Source organism: Oncorhynchus mykiss, chromosome 4, assembly GCF_013265735.2.
Source record: "Oncorhynchus mykiss isolate Arlee chromosome 4, USDA_OmykA_1.1, whole genome shotgun sequence".
Classification (NCBI taxonomy): Eukaryota; Metazoa; Chordata; class Actinopteri; order Salmoniformes; family Salmonidae; genus Oncorhynchus; species Oncorhynchus mykiss.
The window spans coordinates 15,291,173-15,318,754 of NC_048568.1; the positions used below are offsets into that span (position 1 = coordinate 15,291,173).

The 27,582-nt window shown below is 43.5% G+C and overlaps 1 protein-coding gene across 18 annotated transcripts in view; it reads right to left on the reverse strand.

Annotated features, from left to right (window-relative positions):
• Positions 1-27,582, reverse strand: part of ptprk (protein tyrosine phosphatase receptor type K) — a 148,539-nt gene that overhangs the window by 33,530 nt on the left and 87,427 nt on the right. For all 18 annotated transcript variants that reach the window (XM_036975699.1, XM_036975698.1, XM_036975703.1 and 15 more), the window contains exon 8: positions 1,258-1,560. In XM_036975699.1, the coding sequence (XP_036831594.1) occupies positions 1,258-1,560 (303 nt within the window). The remainder of the gene's footprint in view (positions 1-1,257; positions 1,561-27,582) is intronic.

The following is a 27,582-nucleotide window of genomic DNA, read 5'->3' on the forward strand; positions in this document are numbered from 1 at the left end:
CAGGTCACATGGTTGGGTGCTTGTCAGGCCTGTCTGTCCGAAGAGAGGAGCAGGGCCCGGGGGCGGCGCGCACGTGCATGTCTGCTGTCTCCAGATCAGTGTTAGAGGAACTGTTTACGTGGGCCTCTCTTCTCCTCTCCCCCAAGTCAGACAAACTTAAATTTATCAAATCTGCTGGATGGATGTCACTGAGACATCAGCTTTTTACACGCAAAAAAAACAAAATGCATGCATTCCTTTTTCCTGACTGATGCTACTGAAAATGGGCTTGGTTTGACATGTTAAAAACAATCAGACAGATTTCTCTTCTGCTGTTGGAATACCACTGAAAAGTTATACACCCCAATCTATTAAAAAACGAAACAAATTGTAGAAATAGGTATTAACATGTTTTTATTTATTTAGAATTTTTTATTTAACCTTTATTTAACTGGGCACGTCAGTTAAGAAGAAAAATCTTATTTAAATGACGGCCTAACCCGGCCAAACCCAGATGACGCTGGGCCAATTGTGCGCCACCCTATGGGACTCCCAATCACGGCCGGATGTGATACAGCCCGGATTTGAACCGGGGACTGTAGTGACGCCTCTTGCACAGAGATGCAGTGCCTTAGACTGCTGCGCCACTCGGGAGCCTCGCAGGACCGGAATATAACCCCAAAAACAAATCTCTAGCTACATGCAGAATCAGGGAAAAGTTCAAATAAGTTCTGGTGGAACAATTACAGAGGGCTCAGTCATTTCTCTAACATTATCTCCTGGGCTTGTGCGAACGTGAAGTGAGATTTAAACAGGTTCTCTTCAAGGGACAACATGTCTGCCGGTAGCCACAGGATAGAGCTGGTCACCTGGCTGCATGATTATAATACTGAAGCGTTTAATGTGAGTTACAAATTCCGGGCTGCCGCCAGTGCTGTTATCTCAGCCCTTGGTTAGCTACCCAGCTAGTGTCTATTCAGAGAGCAACAGTGAGAAAACGTGCCCTGCTTTGAAATGAGTAACTCAGCCCAGAGGTAGGAATCACAGGGGGGCAGCAAAGAGCATGAGTCAATTTCAACTGGTTACAAACAGAGCTAGATACATCTACCTTTTCAAAATAAATGAGAATTATAGAGATAGAAAAACACACGCAATGTATGTGGGTGAGCTTGATTCGTTAACACTGACGAATAAGTGTGAATTCTACATCTGAAATCTGAGCATTAAAAAAAGCCTCCCTGTCCCCTGACACCTATCTGTTATGTAGAGTGCACATACCATCTTCATCTGTCTGGATGATGGTCTCGTCGCTCTCCTTGCGTCCCTCGGGGTTGGTGAGGATCATCTTGAGGCTGACGTTGGTGTTGGGGGGCAGGTTGCCCACCACGTGGCGTGGGGCCTTGGGGTCCATGTCCAGACAGTCGGCCTTGGTCTGATTGTTGGCGTTGTAGTAATGGTAGCAGATGGTGACGTTGAAGGTGTGGCAGCGGGTGATGTTGTAGCCCAGAGACTCCCAGTCCACAGCGATGAACCTGGCCTGGGTCTCGGCAATCTTCAGCTTCTTCGGGGTCCGCATCGGCTCTGGAGGAGAAAAAGAAACCCATGACTACAACTATGGCCAACATAAAATCACTGGAGAGACCCGTTTGTGTACAGTGTCATCTGATGTGGGGACAACATATACTGCCACTAACATGTCTGTCACAGAAGAATGTGCACGGTTAGCCAGTATTAACACATCAGTTCCACATGGATGCTCTGTGAAAGCGCGGTGTTGATGATGGTGCCTGACAATTGTCCTTCAGCAGCACGGCGGCCAGTCTACACAAAGCTCCACTTTTCTTTTCCTCATCCCCGGATCAGAACATATCCACAGACAAATAATGAGGCCGTTATGAGGATTAAATGTCCATGTGAGAGAAGGGGAGGGGGGGGGGGGCCTAATGAGCAACGTAAACTGTGTGGATTGTGTTGAGCCAGCGCTGGTGACCAGGAGGACACTCACACAGCCTCTTAAGGGCTTCTGAATTAGCCAATATATCACCCTGGGAGAAAGTCAATATAATCCAGCCCGCAATCCATCAAGCAATCGCGCCATGCTGGATACTAATGACTCTAATAGTCCAATTTACCTGCGCGATTAAGGCAATGATGCAAGTAGCGCCTTTTGTCTCACCGTGACTGTTTGCTATGTGGAGATGCAGCCAACACTGCAGCAACCAGCAAGGGTAGGACTTCAATAGGAGAATGACTTTAAACACTTTTAACACTGTATTTGTGTACTGTGCTGATTTCCTCATTTACAATGCAGTGGTTTGGACTTTCTGCACATTCATATTTGGATTATCACATAAGAGTATTAACATGTTAGGCTTTATATTCAAAACACTATGCATTTCCTGTCCGTGCATAAACATGAGTTAGGGGCCAGGTTTGAGGGTTAAGGGGCTTTCAATTTGTCCTTTATTGATTCTTTTCAGACACCGGCCTAGTCGTGGCTAAAGTGCAGGACCTGACATGTAGAGGTCGTGGGGGTTCAGTCTCAGCTAAGTCTTTCACTGCAGTGAGCACTGGTGCCCCTTCCCACTCTGCAACACTCATTCATTGAGTAATGGGGTAAGGATTCTGCCATGGCCGGCCTGGGGGGGGGGGGGGGGGGGGGGGCGTACGTGTGCACCGTGCAGGCTCTTGGCGTGGCAGGCCATCCTCACACAAAAGCCTCTCTCTCTCTCAAATGTCCTCTGTGGAAACAGACCTGCCCTTATTCTGTGCAGTCTCATCTCTACGACCACTGCTCTGAGCCACAGAAAGAGAGATTGACAAAAAGGTCAGACGTTCTATGTATGTTAATTATGTATGTTAATAATATGTTCTTTTTAGGCCAAACTGACAAGAAGAGAAGAGGAGAAAGGTTAACTCGTGGTGCTAAATCACAGATTGTCCATTTTTAAAGGCAGGGCCCTCAGCTGGGTGTAATCACCTGCTCTTTGATGAGCGTCGCCCAGGAGAGTCCTTCCTTTCTAGCCTAATTAAAATGAAAAGCTCTGAATAAAGACTGGGGACTTGTTAACATGAATCTTAGATCGACTGTTGGCTCTGGGGGCTATTATGGATAAAGCTCTCTACAACTCCATACACTGTTAGAGAGATAGTGGGCCATCTCCAACATTCATCTACACCACTTGTCATTACTCGCACTCATTTGTTTGAGCCATTTATATTGATGTGGCGTATTGTCTCAAATCAATGGCATGGATGTTGGCGCTAACTTGGGAAAAACATGTCAATAGATACCAAAATGTAATTAAATCCCTCTTTTCCTCAGCGAAGAGTGGGGGGGGGACAAATGTTCACACTCCTCTACCACCGTTCACCGCTGCCCTGCAGTGTTTCATTTGAAGTGGCGCCACCGGTGATGATAAAATGTTTGTCGTGACTTATTCAGTGGCCAGTGTTCCTGAGGGTGAGCAGTGCTCAGAGGGGAATTGGTCCAGGAGTGGCCAGAGGTTGTCTGTAATAGAGCGGAAGCCGTCGGGAGCAACCTGTTGACCTTCTCTCTCTTCTCTTCACAGTACAAGCATTTATTAAATACCCAGAGAACCGGGAAACTAAAATTCAATTTCTCCCCTTTTTTGCTTCCTGAGCCGGCGACATGATAGTTCAATACGAGACCATTTCTGTGTAGAGCCAATGTACACTTAGTCAGAGATAATTGTGGAAATAAAAGCAAGGGAGAGAAAAGAATGAAGAGGAAAAAGAACACGAGGGTAGAGACACACATCTCCCATAGGTCCGTTTTACCTATAACAAGTCATTATCTGGTTGTCACTCACTGGGAAACGCACACAAAATTCAGTTGAGCCAGTGACAGCATGCAATTTCTGCACATTTTCACATGGCACATTTTTTTTTCTTTCTTAAATCTGGACAGGTTCTTTGGAGGCACGTCATAAATGAATGGAACGAATAAGTCAGTGCATTTTCCCCCACATAATAATACTCTTTGTAAGTTTGGTCAAGGGCAAAATCATTTCAAAAGCTGATTTCCCTGACAATAGAGAGTGAGGTCAACAGTGACAAATAGCGAAAGAAAGAGCGAGAGAAGGCCATTCTAACAGAAGAATCGGAGAATTCAGTCATAATGACATGTTATGATCAGGGACACGTTTCATCTGCCAAGTGGAACACATGAAAAAGCCAGGGTAAAACTATTCCTATAATCTTTACCACACTTGATCCACTCCACAACGTGAACTCAGTAACGGCCAAATGATTTAGGACCAGCCTGAAATGGGCCTTGACTGGGAGATAGAGGCAAAGCCAAAGCTATACATTATCAACCTATTAGTAAGTGCCCAACCCATATGATGACCCGAAATTCAGCTATTCAGTTTGGGGGTGAAAAGATAAAAGAGTAGACAAAATAAATGAAAGTACCAGGGACGAATAGATTCCTGACATCCTCCATCATTTAAATGTCAACCAGGCAATAATAAGTTGGGGTTAGAAATGAATTGCTTACGACTTCCAATGCCCCATCAACTTTCACCACATGCGTACACACAAAGAAGCAATAACATTTGCATAGCAGACAATTACCTGTCCCCCTCTCTCTCTTGCCCCCCCCCCCCCCCCCCCCCCCCCCCCATTCCCTCTTCTTTATTCTGTGTATTCTATCACCCAGGGCCATGATTAACAACGCGTGTACCCTTCAGAGCTGATCAATAGCCGTGAAGTCCTGCATTAACTTTACAGATTAGGCAAGCCCCCTATAATAAATTCCATCGATTCCGGCAGCCTCAGATGCTAAAATCCCAGAGTATTTTTCAAGCCTTAAATTAAAAGGAGATATACGGTCCTGGGAGAGGCAAGGTGCCAGAGCGATTAGGAAAGCGTGCCCACTTTCCTAACTCCCCTTTTTCAGGATGGATGCAGGCTGCAGCCCGGTGGCTCACCATACTAAACAGGACAGGGCCCTCCTTTGGCCCCTCAATTCAAACACACATTTCCCCTCTGACCCTCCTTGCACTAGGCTTCCTTTATCTACAGTGCAGTGGGTGGGTGAGGAGGGGTGAGGGAAAGAGGGGTCGGGGGGGGGAAGTCTGGAACGTGGCCATTTGGGATGAGGACACCGTGGCGTCGTCCCTGGATCTTTAATTAACCATTGATGTCGAAAACAAAACCCATTGTTCGTACCGCCCACTCTTCGTGGCGAGCGACAATGTATTCTTTGTCTCCACGGCGTTCAGCAGAGAGAAAAAGTAACATTTGCATATATGGAGGTAAATATATACAGAGGTAAATATATACGGAGGTAAATATATACGGAGGTAAATATATACGGAGGTAAATATTTCTCTACAGAGTGCTTACATGATTTAAAGGCATGTCTGAAGCACCTGATTAAGTGCACAAGCAATCAATCATAATCAAATAAGCAGTCACCAGACTCCTTAATGGCAAAGAAACCACATTGAATATCCTGTATTGATTTCAGATCTTCCCTCCTTATTTTGCAGCTTGATTCCATTATTTGTTTGCTAATCCGATTAGCAAGGCCCATGATTGCATTATAAGAGAGTTTAAGAATCTGTCACCCGTTGGGCTAAATGACCAATGAGGATGCGTCATGGCATTGCTGACGTGCTGCTGGTCCAAACAAATTACACACAGGGGGCTGGGAATGTGACAGGACGGTCACTGTCCTTCCTGCTGGATGGCAATCAGCGACGCTGCCAACCAGGCTCCACGGACCATGATTGATGTTGATTGGATGGAAAGGCCTGAAGTAATGCACCAACGTTCGCTAGCTTGGCATAGCCGGACTAAGAGAATTTAAGACACTTTATATTGTTGCTATGTGCATTTCTGCATGTAGTTGGTGTATACACGTCCAAGAAAGGTGATAAGTGCTGTCAATCAAATCTCTAATTGTCGCACAACAGACACCAGGTGCAGGGAGAAAAAAAACTTTAAAATTATCGGATGCAAATTTATTTGAGTTGTTCAAAAATGCAAATATTGTTGTGAGTCTAGGAATGCACACCAAAGACGCTTCGCTTCCACGTGGATCCCACAACAGGTGCTGTCATTGTCACACAGGAAAACAAAGCCCCAATTTCTCCTGTTTGTGGGCAGAACAGGGGGATTAGATCTTTAATTGCACCAGGAGTCTCCTGTTTGCTCACAGATTGCTTCTTCTCTGCTTCCCAACTTTCTTAACGTCAATCACAGTCGCCCGGTCTTCCACACTGCTCCACCACTATCTCTCCCAGGCTCCACCGGCTTTCATATGAAATCGACAGCTAAACCTTTTGGAGCAGAACAGCTCCTTTATCTCCTAGAATGGCAATAATGTCAGCCAGGAAGGCGGCTGCGGCTTGCACTGAGTTGCTCTGCAACATGTCTTGTCTGTCACTCTTTTATCATGACAAGAAAGGGAAAAAGTTAATGAAACACCCCAAAAAGAATGTAATTGAGGATTAAGGCAGACAAATTGTAGCTTGTGTAAATCAAATGGAGTTGCTAAACTTTGTAGAAGGTTCTGCTCTTTGACCACCCTGGCAGAGACAGGGATCGCGGATGACCAGGCATAATGGGTGTTTTCCAGAAATGGTGTGATTTGATGGTGATGGTGACAGCATACGGAGATAGGGTCACTATGGGAAGGGGAAACAGCACAACAGGGTCTGGAGCAAACACACTTCAATTCCCCATAGGCCTTGCTGCCTGAGATTGCATGGTCAACAACAGGCCACTGTGACAAGCAGTGGGCCGTCAAGAATTGCACGAAGGACAGTATTTGTATTCCGACCTGACCCGCAAAAAACGCCTGCATAGGATAAAGGGGCCCATTTCGAAGGACACAAGATTTCAATAGAGATTTTACACAGAATAAGACCTTCAGACTACATGAGCTATATGATTCCATAGTCAAGCAGGCTGACGCACTCTCCCCACCGTCACATGTGCAGCTATCGCCCCTTCTCAAGGAGACATGGGAGAACAAAGCCTAAGGACGGCCAGCAGAGGGAACAGAGCATTTGCAAGGAGACTTCCTCAACAAAGCAATCTGAGAGTCACTGTAATTGTGTTCACCCTATTGTGGTTGATCTTTTGCGCCTCCATTGTGATTTGTTTTCTATCTCTCAGACCGCAGACGCCTGCCTAGCAGAGTGTTTTCCACTTCTTAAACCTGAGAGACGTTTTAAAAGGAAGCGCAGTCATTTCTTTTTTTAAATGAAGATCTGACAGCCACCATCAGGCACACACTATGTCTCTGGCCAGTCGGGAGGACGGCGAGACGTTTCTATATGAATAAAATCCAGTGGAAACGCTCCATTACTAGTCTGTCCATCTCTCTGCTCTTGTGAGTCAATACAAAACAAGTGGGGTGAGTAATAGGAGGCATTTCACCTAATTGATTAGAATTGTCAGGTCAGAAAGCTAAATGCAATTTTGAAGTGGCACTCGCCACTTGTCGGTGCAGCAGTTTCTTCACTCGTGGCGAGAGAGTGAGAGGGGGAGAGAGAGAGGTCTTACTGAGGAGCACTCCCTCTCTCTCGCTTTCTCTCCCTCTTTCTGGTCTTCTTGACATAACTGTGATAAGTGGAGGGATTGAAAATGGATGGCTAGTGGTGAAATCAACTTGGGTCTAAGCTGGCCTTTGCAATAGAGGTATTAATAAGGGTGGCTGTTTTCTCCATTTACCTCTCCATTAGCCTGGGAACCATTTGGGTGGTCTCTGGGGGTGACCCAATTGATGTAGACCTTCCAATGACGAGGCGGCGGCGAAATCAACAGCCAGCTGCCCACACATTTCCCATTATTCCACTTCCCATCGAACCACCACAGAACATCCACTCTGCAATAAAGCTTGGCCAACATAGCTTTCCTACCACACATCACTTACATGGTTATGGGGAGAATGTAAATCCAATATCATTTATTTTTAATTGTGTTTTTAGCTGCTCCTGTAGGTCCCTGTGGACCAGTGAATGTTGAGGCGAACACTGGGATGCACTAGACGCTAGGGCTGTCTAATGTGCTTTGCTCCATTAACCTCTGCTGGCTAAGACATTGTATCTAGCTAATGGCGTGTACATTACTTAACGGGTAGAAATATACAGACCCCCCAAAAAACATCAATATCAACCCGGGGGAGAGGAGAAAGGGAAACTGCAAACTCTTTAGAGGATACAGGTTTATCACACTTTTCTCGCTGGCTGAAGAACGAACATTTAAAAGAGATAGCGGCAGCTTGCCACGCAGAGCCAGTGTGTGTGTGTGTGTGTGTGTGTGCATGCATGTGCAGTGCCTTCAGAAACTATTCATAGCCCTTGACTTATTCCACATTTGGTTGTTTTACAGCCTGAATTCAAAATGGATTAAATACATTTTTCCAAAATCACACCCATCTACACACAATACCCCATAATAGACAAAGTGAAAATAATGTTTTTAGACATTTTTACAAATACAGAAATCTCTCATTTACATAAGCTATGAGTCTTTCTGGGTAAGTATCTAAGAGCTTTACACGCCTGGATTGTACAATATTATTCTTTAAAACATTCTTCAAGTACTGTGAAGTTGGTGTTGATCATTGCTAGAAAGCCATTTTCAAGTCTTGCTGTAGATTTTCAAGACGATTTAAGGCAAAACAGTAAAAAGGCCACTCAGGAACATTCAATGCCAACTTGGTAAGCAACTCCAGTGTATATTTGGACTTGTGTTTAAGGTTAGTGTTCTGCTGAAAGGTGAATTTGTCTCCCAGTGTCTGTCGGAAAGCAGACTGAACCAGGTTTTCCTCTAGGATTTTACCTGTGCTCACCGCTATTCTGTTTCTTTTTATCGTAAAAAACTCCCTAGTCCTTGCCGATGACAAGAATACTCATAACATGATGTAGCCACCATGCCTGTAAATATGAAGATTGGTACTCAGTGATGTGTTATGCTGGATTTACCCTCAAAGATAACATTTTGTATTCAGGACATGCTCAAAGGAATATTCAGTGTCTTTTTTTTGTTTTACCCATCTACCAATAGGTGCCCTTCTTTGTGAGGCATTGGAAAACCTTCCTGGTCTTTGTGGTTGAGTCTGTGTTTGAAATTCACTGCTCGACTGAGGGACTTTACAGATAATTTTATGTGTGCGGTACAGAGGCGAGGTAGTCTTTCAAAAATCATGTTAAACACTATTATTGCACACATTGAGTCCATCCAACTTTTTATGTGATTTGTTCTTGCCACAACAAAGGGACTGAATACTTATTGACTGAAGACATTTCAGCTTTTCAGATTTAATTCTTAAAAAAAAATGGTTTTATCTAAAAACATAATTCCATTTTGACATTATGGGGTATTGTGTGTAGGCCAGTGACGTGTTAAATCCATTTTAAATTCAGGCTGTAACACAACAAAATGTGGAAAAAGTCAAGGGGTGTGAATACTTTCTGAAGGCACTGTATGCCTGCGTGTGTATGTTAACCAGTATTGGGGGCAAAGTGTTACAAAGTAACGTGTTCGTACCCAGACTACTATTTTGTGATAACGAGTAACCTAACGCGTTACTTTTTACTTTACTTTTACAATATTATTTCATATTTTACTTTGTTGGTGCAAACAAACAACGAAAATCCCTCCCCCTAAGCTACGTTCACCGTGGTTCCTGTTTCTGCATGAATGTTGTGGCGGGTAGCTGGCATGGTAGCTGTTAGCTTGATAGCTAGCGAGATGGCAGAAATAATAGCCTTTATCGTGGAAGTATTCATATTACTTTGAATTGGTAGAAGAAAAGGACAGATGCTACCTCTTAAATCTTGACTGACGCTACTTGCAGGATTCAAACACAGGGCCATCGGGTGAAGGCGAGAGCACCATTCATTTATTTGGTAATAAAGTAAACAGCGTAGCTAGGTGATCAAGTTAGGCTCAGTTGATAAGAATGGACATTTCTCCAGCTCCATCTTCTCCATAAACATAAATGAAAGGACACTACAATTACACATTGTGATCATATGATTTTACATAGAATATCTCTGCCCAGTTCGTATCTGTGGGTTAAATAGATTGGCTGCCAATTGTCCATGTTGGTTTTTATAGATGTAATAGCTTATGTGTAAATACAGTAATTCAACAAAATATTTTATTTTGAGTATTGTAAAGGAGATATTGCGTCTGTCATTATTCCTTGAGTTGGTATAGCCCAGAGTTATAGATTAGGCTATGGATGGTAGGCTTATTCAAGCCATTCAAAGATTGTGTGCGCCCTGTACTGGGCATAAGAAGGAATTTACATTTTAGTAATTTAGCAGACACTCTAATCCAGAGCGATTTATAGGAGCAATTATAGTTAAGTGCCTTGCTCAAGATGTTTTACCTACTGGGTTCTGGGATTCAAACCAGCAACCTTTTGGCTACAGGCCCAACGCTGTTAACCGCTAGGCTAATATCTCACATAGCAAAGACAGTTTTGTTTACAAAGCTAGGTATGCTCAGGTTTGAACTCCTCCAAGGTGCTCAGTCTGTCTGTACCTGAGGCTAAATATAAACTCTTGAGTTCTCGTTCCTCCTCAACCTGAAACAACTGTCATCCACTCCGCTTTGTACACAAATACTGCTCCAAGATGTCTGATGTCATAGCAGGTACACCGTAAACACCTGAAAACCAGTTACAGCTGCCAAATGAGCTTGGCTTCACTGATGAATTCATAATGGGAGCTGCCATCTGTTAATTACCCAACTGAAATTAGCCAATCATTTAGACCCCTCTTTCCCAGACATAATAGGAAATGTATTCATTTGCATGAGTTTAAAACACCCTATCAAAGCAGTGCTGTTTGTTTTCACAGTCTCTTTAGAAGTCGGAGGCATTGAAACTCAAACCATCATTTACACTCTTGGTTCTTTGCTCTCAAATGTATTTGCTCTTATTTACTCTCTATAGTGCCTAGCGGTGCACTACAGGAAGTCGGAGCAGTTGGAAAATATTTAACCATCTTCAGATTACTGCCTGGCATCTCTATCTGAATATATCCATTAAAATATTAACCACAGAAAAAAATGAAAATAAATGAAGGCTGAGAGTGTGAAGGGGTGTGTGTGCGTGTGGGTGGCTAGGGCCATCTACTTTAAGTGGTGTCTGTCTTCCCGGTAGCCTACTCGGTGTGTGAACTGCCGACAACTTGCAGCTGATTGTTGACACATCATCCAGGATTAAGGGGCAGGACAATTTGTGACTGTTGTTGTTTTGGTAATCAGTGGCTGTATTGGAGGGGGAGTGGTTTCTCCTCTCCTAGGCAATCAGCAATTAGTACCGGGAGGTGTGCTCTTCACCTCTGCTAGGCAATTAGCAATTAGTGATAGTACTTCAGTCTCCCCTGTTTTCTCAGCGGCAGCTGTAAGCTGTGGTCGTATCAGCGGCGGTGTCGTCGCCAAAACGAACTTCTGCCGAGCTGTTCAATGAAGGAAAGAGAGGAAGGCTCCACACCACTCTCTCACTTGAGTATTTTACCCAGTTATTTTCAGATTCTCATTTTGCTCTTTTGTAGCTTTGTCAACTATGTGTGTTTCTATACCTGTTCGCTTCTCTCCCTGTGGGCCTCTCCCTTCTAATTTAGTGTACCCTCAGCGCACAACCCATGCAGAATTCCTGGTCTATGGCAGCGTTCAGAACTGCCAATCTGAGGTCAAGAATGCAGAGTTAATCCCAGCCTATGCTGCCCTTCAGTCCCTAGGGTTTTTGGCCCTGACGGAGACATGAATCACCCCAGAGAACACTGCTCCCCCAGCTGCGCTCTCTTCATCTGACTACGTTTTCACTCATAGTTGGGGCACTGGGCTAACAATTTCTCCCTCGCTCACCTGTCCATCTCATTTGAATTCGATGCTGTCACTTTTCCGCTCAAGGTTAACATTGTTGTCATCTATCACCCACCAGGTGCCCTTAGATAGTATCTCAATGAGCTTGACACCTTGTTAAGCTAATTTCCTGAAGATGGCTCTTGGCTCATCGCACTGGGCGACTTCAACCTCCTGACGTCTGCCTTTGATTCATTTATTTTCACCTTTCTTCCCCTCCTTACCTCATCCTTTCCCAGTCCACTCCTACTTACAACGCAGGCAATACGCTTGACCTCATTACTAGAGGCTACTAATCTCTCTGCAACCCCCCTCCAGGTCTCTGATCACTACTTTGTTCCTCTTCATCTCCTTCAACCCTAACCAGATGGTCATGGCCCGTTGCAATCTTTGCTCTTTCTCTCCCACTACTCTCTCCTATCCTAACATCGCTCCCTTCTGTTAAATCATTTTCCTTCCTGCCTCTTCGGCCCTACTCTCCTCCCTTTCCGCATCCTATGACACACTGTCCACGGCTGGCTCGGCCCTCCCTTCCTGCTGAGTGACTCACAGCAAACTAACAGAACAGGACTGCGTTCTGCTGAGAAAAAATGGAAGCACTATCATCATTTCACTCCCTCTACCTTCCCTTCCTCTGTATTAACTGCTTAACATCTTGTACCTAGGGGGCAGTATTTTCATTTTTGGAAAAATAACATTCCTAAAGTAAACGGGCTATTTTGTCAGGACAAGATGCTAGAATATGCATATAATTGACAGCTTAGGATAGAAAACACTAAAGTTTCCAAAACTGTAAAAATATTGTCTGAGTATAACAGAACTGATATTGCAGGCGAAAGCCTGAGAAAAATCCAATACGGATTCTCCCTCTCTGCGGACGACTTTGTCAACCTCTTTGAAAAGAAGGTTGACATCTGCTCCTCATTCACTCAGCCTTTTCATCTTTCTCCCCTCTCTCTCCAGATGAAATCCTGCGACTAGTGAGGTCCGGCCGCCCAACAACCTGCTCACTATACCCCATCCCCTCCTCCCTTCTCTAGACCATCTCTGGAGACCTTCTCCCACTCCTCACTTCCCTTGTCAACTCATTCCTGACCACTGGCTGTGTCCCCTCTGACTTCAAAATAATCAGTCGCTACCTTGCTCAAGATACCAATACTCAACCCCTCTGATGTAAAACTACAGACGGATATCCTTTTCTTTCCAAAAGACTAATCTGATGTCAAACTATAGACCTGTGTCCCTTGCTGTTCTTTCCAAAACATTTGAGCGTGCTGTCTCTGACCAACTCTCTCGCTATCTCAGAACGATCTTGACCATAACCAGTCAGGCTTCAAGACGGGTCATTCAACCGAGTAGTCTCCTGGTTGAGGCTTTCCGCACTGCTAAAGCTGACTCTCTCTCCTCTCTTCACATCCTCCTTGATCTATCCGCTGCCTTGGACACCGTGAACCATCAGATCATCCTTTCTACTCTCTCGGGGCTGGGTGTCTCAGGTTCTGCACATCCTTGATTGCATCCTACCTGGCAGACAGCTTCTACCAATTCACATGGAGAGGATCTGTCTGCACCACATACTTTGACTACTGGGGAACCCCAGGGCTCGGTTCTAGGCCCTCTACACACCAAGTCACTCAGCTCCATCATATCCTCACATGGTCTCTCCTATCATTGCTTTTCTCCTTCTACCCCCTCTTCTGACACCCAGGTGGCGACACAGATCTCTGCATGCCTGGCAGATACTGTATCTCAGCCTACTACCTCAAGCTCAACCTCAACAAGATGGAGCTGCTCTTCCTCCCGGGGAAGGCCTGACCGCTCAATCACAGTTGACAACTCCATGGTGTCCCCTTCCCAGAGTGGAAAGACCCTTGGTGTGACCCTGGACAACACCATGTCATTCTCTGTAAACATCAAAGCAGTGACTCGCTCCTGCAGGTTAATGCACTACAACATCCATAGAGGTAAACGTTACCTCACACAGGAAGCGGCGCAGGTCCAAATCCATGCACTTATTTCCCATCTGGACTACTGTAACTCGCTGTTGGCTGGGCTCCCCGCTTGTGCCATCAAAAGCCTGCAACCTATCCATAACGCTGTAGCTTGCCTGGTGTTCAACCTTCCCATGCCACCCTGCTACTCTGCACACTCCACTAGCTTCCAGTCGAAGCTCATATCCACTACAAGGCCACTCAACTTTTTAGTGATGGGGCAGTATTTGGAAATTCGGATGAATGACATGCCCAAAGTCTGTTACTCAGGCCCAGAAGCTAGGATATGCATACAGTGCCTTGCGAAAGTATTCGGCCCCCTTGAACTTTGCGACCTTTTGCCACATTTCAGGCTTCAAACATAAAGATATAAAACAATTTTTGTGTGAAAAATCAACAACAAGTGGGACACAATCATGAAGTGGTACGACATTTATTGGATATTTCAAACTTTTTGAACAAATCAAAAACTAAAAAATTGGGCGTGCAAAATTATTCAGCCCCTTTACTTTCAGTGCAGCAAACTCTCTCCAGAAGTTCAGTGAGGATCTCTGAATGATCCAATGTTGACCTAAATGACTAATGATAAATACAATCCACCTGTGTGTAATCAAGTCTCCGTATAAATGCACCTGCCCTGTGATAGTCTCAGAGGTCCTTCAAAAGCGCAGAGAGCATCATGAAGAACAAGGAACACACCAGGCAGGTCCGAGATACTGCTGTGAAGAAGTTTAAAGTCGGATTTGGATACAAAAAGATTTCCCAAGCTTTAAACATCCCAAGGAGCACTGTGCAAGCGATAATATTGAAATGGAAGGAGTATCAGACCACTGCAAATCTACCAAGACCTGGCCGTCCCTCTAAACTTTCAGCTCATACAAGGAGAAGACTGATCAGAGATGCAGCCAAGAGGCCCATGATCACTCTGGATGAACTGCAGAGATCTACAGCTGAGGTGGGAGACTCTGTCCATAGGACAACAATCAGTCGTATATTGCACAAATCTGGCCTTTATGGAAGAGTGGCAAGAAGAAAGCCATTTCTTAAAGATATCCATAAAAAGTGTCGTTTAAAGTTTGCCACAAGCCACCTGGGAGACACACCAAACATGTGGAAGAAGGTGCTCTGGTCAGATGAAACCAAAATTGAACTTTTTGGCAACAATGCAAAACGTTATGTTTGGCGTAAAAGCAACACAGCTCATCACACTGAACACACTGTCCCCACTGTCAAACATGGTGGTGGCAGCATCATGGTTTGGGCCTGCTTTTCTTCAGCAGGGACAGGGAAGATGGTTAAAATTGATGGAAAGATGGATGTAGCCAAATACAGGACCATTCTGGAAGAAAACCTGATGGAGTCTGCAAAAGACCTGAGACTGGGATGGAGATTTGTCTTCCAGCAAGACAATGATCCAAAAGATAAAGCAAAATCTACAATGGAATGGTTCAAAAATAAACATATCCAGGTGTTAGAATGGCCAAGTCAAAGTCCAGACCTGAATCCAATCGAGAATCTGTGGAAAGAACTGAAAACTGCTGTTCACAAATGCTCTCCATCCAACCTCACTGAGCTCGAGCTGTTTTGCAAGGAGGAATGGGAAAAAAATTCCGTCTCTCGATGTGCAAAACTGATAGAGACATACCCCAAGCGACTTACAGCTGTAATCGCAGCAAAAGGTTGTGCTACAAAGTATTAACTTAAGGGGGCTGAATAATTTTGCACGGCCAATTTTTCAGTTTTTGATTTGTTAAAAAAGTTTGAAATATCCAATAAATGTTGTTCCACTTCATGATTGTGTCCCACTTGTTGTTGATTCTTCACAAAAAAAATACAGTTTTATATCTTTATGTTTGAAGCCTGAAATGTGGCAAAAGGTCGCAAAGTTCAAGGGAGCCGAATACTTTCGCAAGGCACTGTATATCCGAGAAGACACTCTAATGTTTCCAAAACTGTTCAAATAATGTCTGAGTATAACAGAACTGATATGGCAGGCGAAAACCAGAGGAAAATCCATCCAGGAAGTGGGATTTTTTGGGGGGTGAGTTTTCCATTGAATACATATTGACTATGTAATGGGTTAGGGTCCAGATTGCAGTTCCTATGGCTTCCACTAGATATCAACAGTCTTTAGACATTGTCAGGCTTGTTTTCTGAAAAATGAAGAAGAATTAGACCTTTCTGTCAGGGGACTTATTATTACTATTATTACTATTTCTGCAATTTGAATTTGGCGCTCTGCAATTTCACCGGATGTTGCCGAGGTGGGTCGCTAGCGGCACGCCTGCGCCAAAGAGGTTAACTACGGCGCAGCGAGAGGAACTGCCCCTCCCTACCTTCAGGCTATGCTTACACCATGACCAAAGTACTCCGTTCTGCCACCTCAGGTCTCTTGGCCCCTGAAACTAGGACCGCAGAGTGCCTTGACCATCTACCGAAAACATCTGAAACCCAACCTCTTCAAAGTATTTTTATATAATACCACCGCACTAACTTGCTCTGGATAAGAGTGTCTGCTAAATGACTCAAATGTAAATGTAACAGAAATTGATGCAATGCTGAGGCATTGAATAGAGTGAATAGCATTGTGCCTTTTTTCAACCCAGTTGGATCACATTCACAGGTTTGGAAGAGCTAGCCTGCCCTGCCTAAGTCTGTCAATTTACCGGATTATGGTAAGCCGTCGCCATCTTCATATGTTTTCTGCTGTTAGGCCTCAAATCTTCCCTTCGTTGACAGGAAGTTCTTAATAATGGGTTTCCAAGAAACTGAGGGAACAGCCAAAAAATCTTTGGTTTCCACAAATAAACCCCATACAGTCAGTGAGAATATAATGCACCGGATTTAAGGCGGCTCGGGGTAAGAGCTGAAATGTGAAGTTCTTTGTGTAACACCTCACCTGCTGTAACTAGCTACTGTGCTATGCTGTTGTGACTATTTGTGTAAAGGTTGAACTACCGCAGCTCGTCTGTGCAAATATCAACTAGTTTCTATAATCGATAATGTCCACTGTAACACAGGCTGGCATTCTCTGAATCACTTGTCAGCCCCTCTGTGTGAAGTCCACCTCGAACATAGTCAATGACGATCCGTCAGCCATATCCCACTTCGATGGAGAATGTCTGTTCCTGACCTCCACAAGCCTTTCTCCATTCCACTCCTCTCTGTCCATAAGCCTGTTGACTGACAGTATCGCTGCTGAAATATGGCCCGATGGCTGTTTCTCATAATCAACCACACAGCCTATACTGGGTGTTAAATATCCCACCCTTCACTAACCATTAACTATTTCACCCACAAGATGCGATCATGGTTTCAGATTTTAGTCTGCATGGTGTTTAAGATGTGGACTGCTTTTAAAACAGACGTGTTTATCCCAAACTTGAGAAGTAGAGGAGACTAATAATTTTGTTGCCGCTCTGAGTGATCAATATTTTTTCCTTTTCCTGCAATCAACCAATTTGCGATCCATTTCCTGTGTCAGTCATTTCCAGCCCGGGCTTGCCACCATTCAGACTAACCTCCCAGTCCTTCCCAAACTTGATTATATTTCACCTTTTATTCTCCTCAGACAAGTACCAATAAATCACTACTTCAGGAGGAGGAGAGAAACTCCTCATAGAAAATATAACAAAGGAATGGCGAGCATTGCCTGCGTCTGCCTCCCCCTGAGACAGCTGGGAAAAACTAATTCTCACTATTCCCAACGGGGAAATGAAACGCTGTGTGTCACTCCAGTATCATATCAATTACCCACACAGTTACCACTAGCACTAGAGAAATTGTATTCGGGGAGAGGGACGGATGTGATTTTCCTCCTTGTGATGTACCGAACGACGATTTTCAATTAAGAGTCAGCAGGGTTGACTCTGGATGGAGCTGGCAATAAGAGCACTATCTGCTGCTACACTTTCCAACATGGAAACTATTATGAGAGATCTAATGGCGTACATGCCACAAGCGAGGCTTGTAGTAGCGTGATACACTAGAGGAAAAAGTGCTACTTAATTTTAGCATTTTAAAAATTATTTTAAATTTCACAATACTATGTAGATTTCCAGCAGTGAGGAATTAACTGTTTTTGAAATCACAAAAATACACTGAAACATTCAGCAAGATTGCACAACTTTCACATTCTGAATTGCCACACATCGAAAAGCTGAGATTTCAGTGAACTACGGCTGTTGTGTGTGTGTATGTTTGGAGGGGGTATTCGGCGTGCCACTGTGAAGTCATGGCCACATGTGTTTTGAATACACGCACATCCCTTTTAGCTTGCGTCAGGCACACGACCTGACAAACTACACTACTGTGGATGTGAAATGTTTGTACATATCAAGTCACAGTGCCCAGCCATTCAGAACACAGCAGTCGCTAGACTCTCTACTTCCTAGTCACTGACAATTAATCTGACGGCTTCTGAGGAGGTTTACAGCCCCGGGACGAGCAGGAAGCTGCTCCACTGCTGCTGTCACTTTCCATACACATTCCTCCTTCCACCCATTACGGAGAACAGGTTCCTCTTTGACCGTCGCTGATAATGGGTGTAGTAGAACAATAGCAGGTACAGTATGATCGTTAGCGGTGAAATATGAGGTCTATTCCTGAGCGAGGCCATGCCATTTCCACGGGAGGCTGCGTGATCCATACATCCCTATATAAAAGAGTAGCACCACAAATCACAGGGAGGAAGGAGCCAGATAAATCTGTAAAACAAGCCCGGGCACAGATTACTTAACTTTGGCACGAGCAAAATGTCAAGGAGGCATCTTTTTCTTCTTCTCTTTTGCCATCTTTTATTCATCTCAGCCCTGATAGCAATCCATCACATTTAAGTACTACTGTACAAGGTGCAGGGAGAAGTAGTGTCGACTCACACTGTGCACTGTTGGGACTTCCACTTAGCAATCTTACCTCAGGACAACCAAGTTCCAAGCAAGTAGTTAGTGCCTTATCTTACGGAGCTTATTGATGTGGTAGGATATTGACCACTGCAGAATAGTAGATGTGAAGAGGATCATACACACTAGAATGGAAAGTCTCTATTCCTGTGATCTTTAATTGTATTGAAATTGCAGCCGGTGCAGTCTGAGGAACACCGATTGGGAGTGAGAAATGGCCAGGTAGAGTTAAAAAAAAAGCCACATTTGTCCAATTGCCTCGTTTTGAAATTTAAATTGCAGAGCCTGTAAGGAAGCTGATAAGCAGTCTAAAGGAGTAGTCGACACACACCCTAAGATATAGTACAGGTGGAGTACATGTAATGATGGAAAGGGGAAAAATATATATCATTAAGGATTAATGCAGAGTAATGGTTTATTAGGAAGGTCTAGGTAGTAAGGTTTTAGCATACATGGGTTCTAAACACCAGTAGGAGAAGATGTTCAACTGGTTCAGTAAAAAGGCTAGTAAAATGGGAGAATCCATTGTGAGAATTGACTATATAAAATGTAAAGTATGGCTGAGAACTCATTCAGTAATACACTATTCTGGCACCTGGTGTATGACGCACATGTTTGCACAACATCATGGAGGTATTTTTCCTTTTCCATGTGATTTATTGCTTTATGGTTCAAATGGAAAGCGACATTGTTCATCACATCCAGAGTAATGCGAAGGATCATGTTTTTTGCCTCGACATAATGAGCAAAAGATGGGTGGATGGACTACAAAAAAATCTACCAGAACCGAGCAAAAAAATAAATAAAAATGAATTTACATTTAAATAACATTTCCCCTCACATACAGATAATGTGAGCAACTTCATGTTTGTTGAAAGGATCTGTGGTCCCACTGACGCTTCGTTGTGCATTCTGCAGAAGAAGCCCGGGCTAACTGTTGAACAAACATTAATCACCATCTCTTTTATCTGCTCTGCCTGGCCCAGCCTCCACAACACCGCCAAGCGTTCTGCTGTTAGGGAGGCCTCGGCACGCCGCGGGGTGCGCCACAGAGCCAAAGCCATCCCTTGCATTTCATTACTACCGCCTCTTTAAAAGGCTTTAGCCTGGGAAGATGAGATAGTCGGGAAGGCTGCCGCAGGGCATTCCGGAAAATTGCTCAGAGTTTTATATATTTGTGGACGGCCACTCGTTGGTGGAATGACTTATTTCACAAGAATGAGTGATAACTCGCAGACATGCTATGTCAGGGAGAAAGAATAGCGCTGCCTTGTAGTTTAACTATTCAAAAAGAGGCTTTCTGAGGATAATGGCCTGTTATAATGGGCTTCCAAGGAAGAGTCTGTATAACCTATAATACAATTATTATATTGGCTGAGATATGAAAATATGTACGTGGTGAAAGTATAAGTAATAAAACCACAGTTTCTTATTGTTGGAAAAGACACATTTTCATTGAAATGTTAAATGTTTTTCTCTGGCAACCTGATCAATACCAAACAATTGTCTCATGAGAACTGCTATTCACTAGCTCCTTTTGTGTGAATTGTTTGGTACAGCATGTGAATAACACGGCATAGTAGGCGTTCAACAAAAGAACTAAAGCCTTTAATAGTATACTGTTACTTTAAGGCAAAGCCGACCCTGTTTCAGCACAAAGACAAACCCCATTTTCAATGAATTGCTTTCATTTAACTTACTCCTCAGAATTGATTTCAGTTATCCAAGTGCGTGTGTGTGTGCGCACTCTTACTGATCTATGTTTTAAATGAATGCTGGGACCATACCGAGGCCACGGTTTATTTTACAGATGAGCCCTGAATAACACAGTAAAACTGCGGGAGATTTGACCGTTATTCTGTTTCCAAACTTTGCATCTGTACAGTTTTGCCAGTAAATGCGTTTGAACAATTTCCACTGAAAATTGGACAAAGTAGTTATTGTCCATAGAGTTGTATGGTTTGATAACCACTTACACTCATGGAAATTGGTCTATATGGATAGAAACATTTAAAATGTGGGCCTAACAGAAGAACTATAAAAAGCATGTGGTAGTGCTAAGCGATTAGTTCTTTTTGAGGTCGGTTTGGTCATTAAAAAGGTAATCACGGTTTTCGGTTTTGATTTATATAAATGCTGTAACACAGAATAAAACAAAAGTCCCATGATGGTAGTGACTGCTCATTACTGCATTCTTTGCCTCTTCCGTAGTGGGCACAAGAGAGACCAGACAAGTAGATGCGCAATGGATTATGGTCATTGTAGTTAATTACCACATTTTATGCGCTAAACTAAGAATATTGGCCTGTATGAAACTACAACGCACAGTTCAAACTGGATCAGATTTATCTCTGGAAAAACTGTGCAGCGTGTGCATTGAGCTCCCAGAAAAAAACGAACTAAATGGAATTCAAATAATTTAACCGACGTGGGTAAAAATATATACAGTGCCTTGCGAAAGTATTCGGCCCCCTTGAACTTTGCGACCTTTTGCCACATTTCAGGCTTCAAACATAAAGATATAAAACTGTATTTTTTTGTGAAGAATCAACAACAAGTGGGACACAATCATGAAGTGGAACGACATTTATTGGATATTTCAAACTTTTTTAACAAATCAAAAACTGAAAAATTGGGTGTGCAAAATTATTCAGCCCCTTTACTTTCAGTGCAGCAAACTCTCTCCAGAAGTTCAGTGAGGATCTCTGAATGATCCAATGTTGACCTAAATGACTAATGATGATAAATACAATCCACCTGTGTGTAATCAAGTCTCCGTATAAATGCACCTGCACTGTGATAGTCTCAGAGGTCCGTCAAAAGCGCAGAGAGCATCATGAAGAACAAGGAACACACCAGGCAGGTCCGAGATACTGTTGTGAAGAAGTTTAAAGCCGGATTTGGATACAAAAAGATTTCCCAAGCTTTAAACATCCCAAGGAGCACTGTGCAAGCGATAATATTGAAATGGAAGGAGTATCAGACCACTGCAAATCTACCAAGACCTGGCCGTCCCTCTAAACTTTCAGCTCATACAAGGAGAAGACTGATCAGAGATGCAGCCAAGAGGCCCATGATCACTCTGGATGAACTGCAGAGATCTACAGCTGAGGTGGGAGACTCTGTCCATAGGACAACAATCAGTCGTATATTGCACAAATCTGGCCTTTATGGAAGAGTGGCAAGAAGAAAGCCATTTCTTAAATATATCCATAAAAAGTGTCGTTTAAAGTTTGCCACAAGCCACCTGGGAGACACACCAAACATGTGGAAGAAGGTGCTCTGGTCAGATGAAACAAAAATTGAACTTTTTGGCAACAATGCAAAACGTTATGTTTGGTGTAAAAGCAACACAGCTCATCACCCTGAACACACCATCCCCACTGTCAAACATGGTGGTGGCAGCATCATGGTTTGGGCCTGCTTTTCTTCAGCAGGGACAGGGAAGATGGTTAAAATTGATGGGAAGATGGATGGAGCCAAATACAGGACCATTCTGGAAGAAAACCTGATGGAGTCTGCAAAAGACCTGAGACTGGGACGGAGATTTGTCTTCCAACAAGACAATGATCCAAAACATAAAGCAAAATCTACAATGGAATGGTTCAAAAATAAACATATCCAGGTGTTAGAATGGCCAAGTCAAAGTCCAGACCTGAATCCAATCGAGAATCTGTGGAAAGAACTGAAAACTGCTGTTCACAAATGCTCTCCATCCAACCTCACTGAGCTCGAGCTGTTTTGCAAGGAGGAATGGGAAAAAATTTCAGTCTCTCGATGTGCAAAACTGATAGAGACATACCCCAAGCGACTTACAGCTGTAATCGCAGCAAAAGGTGGCGCTACAAAGTATTAAGTTAAGGGGGCTGAATAATTTTGCACGCCCAATTTTTCAGTTTTTGATTTGTTAAAAAAGTTTGAAATATCCAATAAATGTCGTTCCACTTCATGATTGTCCCACTTGTTGTTGATTCTTCACAAAAAAATACAGTTTTATATCTTTATGTTTGAAGCCTGAAATGTGGCAAAAGGTCGCAAAGTTCAAGGGAGCCGAATGCTTTCGCAGGGCACTGTATGTTAAATCGCTCAGCACTATGCATGAACATGGTAGCAATTTAAAGACAACACTGGAGATTCAGGCCAAAGGTGAGGACAAAAACAAGACTGAATCCAAACATTACAGATTTTTCTGTGCATTTTCCATTTACTGTACTTTTTAAAGGATTTGTAAATAATCAGAAAATACTCTGGATACATTCAGTAACATAATATGAATTAACATTTTGGAGTAGGTGCAAGATGAGAAAAAACAAGCTATTACAAGGGTTTGAGTGAGAGGTCTAACTGGTGTCTCCAACCTCTCTAAACAGTGTACAGTTCCTAAGTAAAATCAATGCACTTTTATGACTAAAGGAAAGAGCATTGTGGTTTTTCTGGGGGGTTTTTTTGCCATTGAGGATTTTTTTTTTTTTTCACCCATGTAACTGTGGCTCAAACATAGCGATCCGTAAACGTTGATAGTGTAAATTACATTTAGTTTTCAATTATGGAAATGTGAAGTGCACATTTGGACTCACGGGTGTGGGGTTAGCTTGCATGAGTTCAAAGCAATACTTATTATAATCCTCAACCTTTCATCTGTCAGAATACATCGACTCCTCTCGATTTACAGCGTTTCCCTCCACTCGGACAACAAATGTGCAAACGTTGCCCAATTAGCAGGAGGATTGGGAGGATCTTATTGTCGTGCGCGGTGCTCAAGTTTATAACGGCTGTCAGTCAAAACCCATACTGCGCTGTGAATTGGAGAACCTGAGCTCTGATATGTATAGCATGTTACTCTACAGCCACTGCGTTGCAATTTAGGCAAGTATCAATGGCAATCTGCCATTTAACCCATAATAATAACAACAACATATTGAGCAGGTGCTAATCCAAAGTGACTTAGTCATGTGCATACACTTTAAGTATGGGTAGTCCCAGGAATCGAACCCACTATCTATTCGTAGCGAGCACTATGCTCTACCAACTGAGCTACAGAGGACTGGACAGTATAGAGGGGCAGTGAGTGGAAAGAGCTACACTTTGAAAGCAATGGTTTTTGTTTGACATGTTTAAAATGGGCAATTCCGTTACCATGGAATTGCCCATTAGCTTCCTTTCGGAACAGGGAAGGTCAAGTGTGGGTCAAGTGTTGACCGTGGCCTGCAGTCGAGGAGGCCTCTTCTCTGGACAGAAATCATTGAGAGGGCACACACTTTAATCTAAAGAGGGCTACAGGTAAGGCCTTTGTGGGAATTAATGAATTGAATGTAGCCCTGCTCTCCGGGTAAAAACAAACAATCATTGGGAGGGAGAGTCAAGGCAGGTCAAAAGACGGAGAGCAAAACAGACATCCTGTCAAATAGACATATCTCCCACTGGGCTTCTAGCCTGACTAACTCAATACTATATAGACTTTTTTTTTTGTTCAGCTCAGTCCCCGTGTTCTTGCAGCTGTTGCATTATTTACCATTATCAATATGCACTATAATGGAGTTAGTCCTTCAATGTCGTCTAAAAGGCTGCTGGCCAGCTCTCAAAGACAGAGCAAAGTGTCTCCCTTACTCCCCTGTGTTTTTCTCCCTGCACTTTGTTTATAATGAGAGTTCTCTGATTTACTGAAGCATTACACACCATCGGGCTCAGCCCACATTCTGGCCAAATGGACGTGCTGCCCCTACTGGTGCTTAGGAGGACACCTTCCACTGGCTCCTACACTCATTAGTTCCATTTTCAAAAGACCCATCGCCCTCAGTGTCCCACTCTTCTGCTGTGGCACGGAATCATATAGGGCCAACTACGGAAAGACGCAGCTTTAGATTCACGTAGTAGCATGCACTATCGTCAATGGATGGGAAAGAGGGTAAAAGATCCCAGAGGTTGAGTGAGGAGTTGAAGAAAAGAGAATGAAATGGATAAAAAGTTTGCTTGGGGTTCTCTGCAAAAAGAGTTTAATAAAAGTGACACATTCAATTACTGGGCTGTGGGACTGGAGGGTAAATAACACGTGACCCACAGATTTGAACAATCTCACTCACTTATAGAGGCAAAAGGACACAAAAGAAATTAACTAGATTTTTATTCATTCAGAACATTACCCCTAAGATAGAGCGTGGTCAAGTCAAATAATGTTTTTTAATGCCCTGCACTATTACAGTTAATTATTTCTCGAGTCGGCAGAAATTGTGTCATGACACATTAAATCGATCTTAATTGATATGAATTGTTCCCCCTCCTAATCCCTTTTGCAATGCACATTGTGGAATGAGACAGGACAAATTGCTTTGCTTTGTAAATATCCTCATTTATCATGATGAAATAAAAGCCGGCCTCCTTCCTATTGTAGAGTAAGCCTTCCTGTGTTTGCATCATTACTGAGAAGCACTGAGCAGCCACACAATTAATAATAATCCACATAAAGTCAAAATGGTTTGTGAGGCAGTGGTAAAAAACACAACAAACACCAAACAATCCCTTCCAGTCACAAGGCAGGATTTCTCAGAGGCGCTCGTGATTAAAAATGGAGCAGACAAACAAACGAGAGGATTTATAGAGAGAAGATTCCCCAGCAGTGTAGCCTTAATTGAGAACACTGGCCAGGGGACTTGGTAGAGAGAGGCTTGAGAGGAAGAGCGGTGCCTGGGAGCAAAAAACATTACCATCCACCGCCTCTGCTCTGACAGTGAGTTCTACTGACAAAAAGCTGGACTTGTTTTTGTGCCAAGCCTAGGTATGAAATATTAGCTGTAACACGAGAGGAACAACACAGAAGGTAAACTCGATTTACCACCCATGCCAAACAGGGTGCATTTAAATAATACATCAGAGTCCATGCTTCAGCAGTCCTGTGTGGATTGTCAGTGTCTGGAACACCATTCCTTATGATTCATCTTCATCCCGCGCAGCTTCCCATTTCTCTGACTCCCACGAAAGAGTAATGCCAGGCCTAGCGCGGGAGACTCTTGAAGCGCCTGAGGTAACGAAAGTAATATACCAACTCCATGTCCCCTGCCATTCACTGCTTGACAGTCATTTATGTTATCAACCATTCAAACTCATTTGGCAGTGGAATGCATTTCTGCTCCCCCTTGAATCCATCAAAATATGATATTCCAGTAGGGAGTCATACTAATAGATGCTGTGCTCCAACACGTCTTTCAGAGCAGGGGTTCCCAAACTTTTTCACTCAAGCACCCCCGTGCCACATCTATTTCTATGGTCACAAGCACTGTTGATGACACAAACTGTTCACACCCCTCTTATTGGCTGAGAGAATGTTTTGCAGGTTTAAAGCTTATTTCCTGAAATTCTACAGATTTTGTCATTGGGTACAGAGAAAGTTTTGCCGTTTTTAAAGCACATTTTCTCGCAATTCTAGACATTTTACCATGTTTAATGTGTATTCATGTGATATTTGAGTGACTCGGAAATTGCTACAAAATCTATGGACTAAAAAAAATCTAGCTAGAAAACATTAGCTGACATGGGCTAGTTGATCGGGACATTTTTGACCAGTTATAAATGGCTCTCGAAGTTATGCAACGACTGACATCACAAGAGGAAAACTGATACCACTACCCAATTTCGAAATTGCACCTTGTGCATTCTACTACTACCTCTTTCAAGAGTAAGTTGACGCCGGACTGCGTTCCCTACGGGGCCCGCCCCACAGTTTGGGAACCACTGCTCTAGAGGACGATCACAACTGTGGCTGCTACCAGCACTACTAATATAACGACTACTGCTACTATTACTAGTGTAGTACAACAGCTAACGTTTTTTGTTCATTCCACACACAATGGGTCTCACTCTTTCTCTCCCTCACATTCTGATAGTGTGCATGTATTATCAAAATCTCAGCTTTTCATGTCTTTCAGTACTTATGGGGTATTTTTGGAGGATAATACTGTTTGAAAGTTCTCCCTGACCCATGGACAACCCCACCACAACTGGTGTCAGTCTCACTACAGGCAAAGTCATGGGCAACAGATTAGCAAATGTCACAGGAATTCATCCTTGAAGAAACACTAGTCCCTCTGAGGTAGGTCAGTAGTAGCATATACAGTTGGGGGTGTGTGTGTGTGTGGTTATTTTCAAATGTGTCAAGTGGAGAGTACAGACTGAGTACCCAAATCAATAATATTAATCCCAGTGTACTAGGATGTTAATAACATCAATGGGGGCCATAATCACCATGATCGTTTACCACTTTCCTACGCAGGAGGAAGAAACAATCATCCGTACAGGGGGGAAAAACAAATCTCTAGTGCTTTAAGGGTCTTTGAAATGAATGCAGAACTCAAAGAATTAGACCCCTAAATAGTATTTCTGGCTGCAGGGCCCAATCAAAATCAATATGTAAGACTGAGCATTGATCATGTGTGGAAAGTCAATGTGCATATGAGAGTGGAGGGGTGGAGACCTGTGTGTTTTGCACCTGAGAGGAAATAGTCCTCACCGCATCACTAAACACGCCCGTTGTGTTCGGAAGGTTTGTCTTGAGACTCCTAATCGCCGGTCCCTTCGGCGTTCAGCAAATAGATGGCGACAATTAGTGATCGCATAGACAAAATCCTGACCGAATGCATTCCTTTCAGTACCACAGGACAGGTTGAACTGTTGACCTTGGCTCTACTTAGGCTGTTATTGGATCGACTGTTCATCTGAAGGGCCGCCGGTGATTTCATTGAAATTGCCTCCTATAAAAAGGCCTGCCACTGCAAATGTCAGCCCAGAGAGGTCATTCAGTAGTAATCAGTATACCCTTTTTCTGGGTAATCAGCAATGTGATGGTCAGCCGCTCGTGG